The 3460-nt window shown below is 47.2% G+C and overlaps 1 protein-coding gene across 1 annotated transcript; it reads left to right on the top strand.

The window, feature by feature from the left end:
• The first annotated feature begins 614 nt into the window (after nucleotides 1–614).
• On the top strand, nucleotides 615–2693 carry LOC135222497 (golgin subfamily A member 6-like protein 25). Its single transcript, XM_064260580.1, has one exon. The coding sequence runs from the start codon at nucleotides 615–617 to the stop codon at nucleotides 2691–2693; it is 2079 nt and encodes a 692-aa protein (XP_064116650.1).
• The last annotated feature ends 767 nt before the right edge of the window (nucleotides 2694–3460 follow it).

Genomic DNA, 3460 nt, shown 5'->3' with positions numbered 1-3460 from the left:
AAAACTCTTTGGGGGTTGCGGGGGTGGGGTGGGATGGGGGTGGGTGCACATTGACAACCGCGACGAACCTGAGTAAGTTTAACGAATGATTAAGCCATTTCTCGAAAAATAATTGAATGAATAAATAAATAATTAAATAAATAAATAAGTCGGGTGTCTAAGCAACGCTCAACTCTCTCTCTCTCTCTCTCTCTCTCTCTCTCTCTCTCTCTCTCTCTCTCTCTCTCTCTTCTTCTTCTTCTTCTTCTGTGAAACGCAACGAATCTGGATTCGTATCCCTGGGTCCCAATCCTTCACGTTTTCAGTCAATGATTATAGTAACACGGAGAGATCCTGTGAAGCCCCCGAGCGGGGATCGAAATCAGAAGCATCCTCTCCCTCGTCTTCCCCCTCCTTCTTCCAGTCTCCACCGAATCCCAGAGGGCATCTTCAACAACTAACCATCAGAACAGCGAGATCAAAGTTTATATCGCATCACAATGACTCTACTGAATCTTAGTGTTTATTTATCAAGTTGTATGGCTCTGGTCCAACTAGTTGGATCAGTGATATCTACCAATTGTTATAAATTTGGAATCCAGTTCGCTGGATTGTGTCCACTAATAGAATCTGGAATGACTGGAACAAGGACTCCAGACGACAGGAGGGGCGCCATCAAGATGAAGGTCGTGGAAGTGTCCCCTCCGGCGGTGGGAATCGTAGAAGAAGGACGTGAAGAGGTTGCAGACGAGGCGTTGAATCAGTTGAAAAATGATCTGGACGAAACTTCCGAAAGGAACCAAGAACTCCTGAAGGAAAACATAAAATTGCTGGAGAAGGAGGGAGCTCTCAGGCAACGCATCGATGAACTCCAGAAAGTGTTGATTCGGCAAGAGGTCGACCACCGCCATCAGCTCGCCGTCGTGAGAGAAGAGGCCGACGCCAGTGCCAGGGCGGCTGAAGACCAGGCGGCGAAAATGAAAGATTTGCAGGAGAAATATGACAATGTGAATGACGCCTTGGGTTGGAGGGTGATTGAAATCGATCTGCTGAAAGCTGACATCGCTCGGAAAGCCGTCAAACTGGCCACCGACGAGATGGAACTGTTGACTCTGCAGGAGAGAGCGAATGGCGCGGAAGCAGAGAACTCGAGGTTAAGGAAGATCATCGCAGACGACGAAAGGCGGCTCCAAGTTCCACAGGAGGAGGATATTGCCGCTCTCAAATTCGACGTGGCACTGAAGGAAAGAGAAATCGCAGAGGTGAGAAGAGCTCTCGACGAAGAGAGTCGAAGGAACAAAATCCTGCAGTCTGAAATAGAAACACTGAAATCCCGCGTTTCTAAACAAGAAGAAAATGGTGATGAAAACGCCGAGACGAAGCAGGAGACGAAAGAGGGACTCAAAACAAGAGAAGAGAGAACAGAAGACGACGACGTTAGGAAAGCAATAGGAGTGTTAAAAGAGGGACAAGCAGCGCTACAGAGACGGATGAACGAAGAACTGGAGAAGAGAGAGAAGATGGAACAACTGCTCGAGAGTCTTCTGAATAAAGTGGAAGAAAAGCCAGGGCGGACAACTGAGGCCAAACGGCAAGAATGCTCGGAAGAAGAAGAAGACGAGGGCAGGGAGGAGGTTGTTAGTGAATCGTTGTACGCTTATTATAGTGATTCGGCCTACTGTCTGCTGGCCACGGAAGAATTCGCCAGGTTAGAAGAAGGCAGGACGGAGGAAGAAGCCGAAGACGAAGCTAGTATGTCTGGAAGGAGAAGGAAGGGGAAGAAAAGGAAGAGACCCCTGGCCTGGAGATTCAGAGCCAAACGTTGGAAGCAAAAAGAAAGGAGCTCGGTGTTAGAATTCATCGCCCAGATAAGAGAAGGGAAAAAGGTGCAAAATAAAAAGAACAGGACGACGACGACGAAGCGCCATCTAAACTACTACGACGACATGCCGGAGACTCAGGCGCTGCGCCAAGAGCTGGCCAGGCAAGACAAGGAGCATCTGTACCTGAAGGACCAACTCAGCAACCGAAAAGTCAGATACCAACGTCTCCGAGATGAACTGGGCGCCAAAAAACTAGAGAACATGGTACTACAGGATGAAGTTGCTGAGATGAAAGAAAACGTTCGAATAGTCAATGCAGCGGCGGAGGACCTTGAGAAGCAGCTGAACAGGGCGAACTGCATCGTCACCCAACAGGACGAGGAAATTGACGTCTTGAAACGTAAACTTCAAGAGATGAATTTAATAAATAAAAAGAAATCGAAAATATGTGACGAGAAGGGAGACGAGTTCTTCCAATGCGCGAGACAGAAGGCAAAGCTGGAAGAGCAAGTCGAGGAACTACAGAGGGAAAACGAGAAGATGCGGAGGGAAGGAGACTCGAGGATGTGTGAACTAGAGCAGAAGAACCGCCAGCTACACCTCTTGGAAGAAGAGCTGAAGGCGAAGAACGAAGAACTCAAGAGGGAAATCGAGAAAAACCCTGAGAACTTGGGGCTGGTGGATGCCCTGGAGGGTCGCCTGCAACGCATCATTCGTCAAAAGGACGAATTGGCCCACCAAGAGGAAAAACTAATTTTGATGTGTCGTCATCAAAAGATGTTGATAGAAAGATACAAGCATGTGATAGATCTGCTGTTGGCTTGGCGAGAGAAAGTCAGGAAGAATTTAGAAGAGGGGGATTTCAATCTCGTACTCGCCAACCTTCATTAGCGGGGGAGGACAGGCACAAGGAGGATGAAGGAAACAGGACATGGAAGGAATCAGAGTCCAGGATCGTGTGGGAAGACCTGGAGAGGGATGAGCAAATAAAAGCTGAGGGAGTGAGGGGAAAGGCATCCAGTGGGATATCAGAAGGCATCAAGAAGGATACCAGAAGGCATCCTTCGAGTATGCTATGTCCCTTGATTAAGACTCTTCTAATAGAAGATCTGTCAAAGCGGACAAATAGTCGGATATCTAGACCTATTCTTGCAGATGTCTTCCTTCTGGTCATTCTGTGGGAATAATCTAGAAGACCGGCTCTGCAGAAAGAAGGAAATCTTCCTTTGAGTATGCTATGTCCCTTGATGAAGACTCTTCTAATAGAAGATCTCTGTCAAAGCGGACAAATAGTCGGATATCTAGACCTATTCTTGCAGATGTCTTCCTTCTGGTCATTCTGTGGGAATAATCTAGAAGACCGGCTCTGCAGAAAGAAGGAACTCTTCCTTCAAGTATGCTATGTCCCTTGATGAAGACTCTTCTAATAGAAGATCTCTGTCAAAGCGGACAAATAGTCGGATATCTAGACCTATTCTTGCAGATGTCTTCCCTCTGGTCATTCTGTGGGAATAATCTAGAAGACCGGCTCTGCAGAAAGAAGGAACTCTTCCTTTGAGTATGCTATGTCCCTTGATGAAGACTCTTCTAATAGAATATCTCTGTCAAAGCGGACAAATAGTCGGATATCTAGACCTATTCTTGCTGATGTCTTCCCT

This window comes from Macrobrachium nipponense, chromosome 3, assembly GCF_015104395.2.
Source record: "Macrobrachium nipponense isolate FS-2020 chromosome 3, ASM1510439v2, whole genome shotgun sequence".
Classification (NCBI taxonomy): domain Eukaryota; kingdom Metazoa; phylum Arthropoda; class Malacostraca; order Decapoda; family Palaemonidae; genus Macrobrachium; species Macrobrachium nipponense.
The sequence above is the reverse complement of the archived record's forward strand: the minus strand, read 5'-3'. Positions and strand labels throughout refer to the sequence as shown.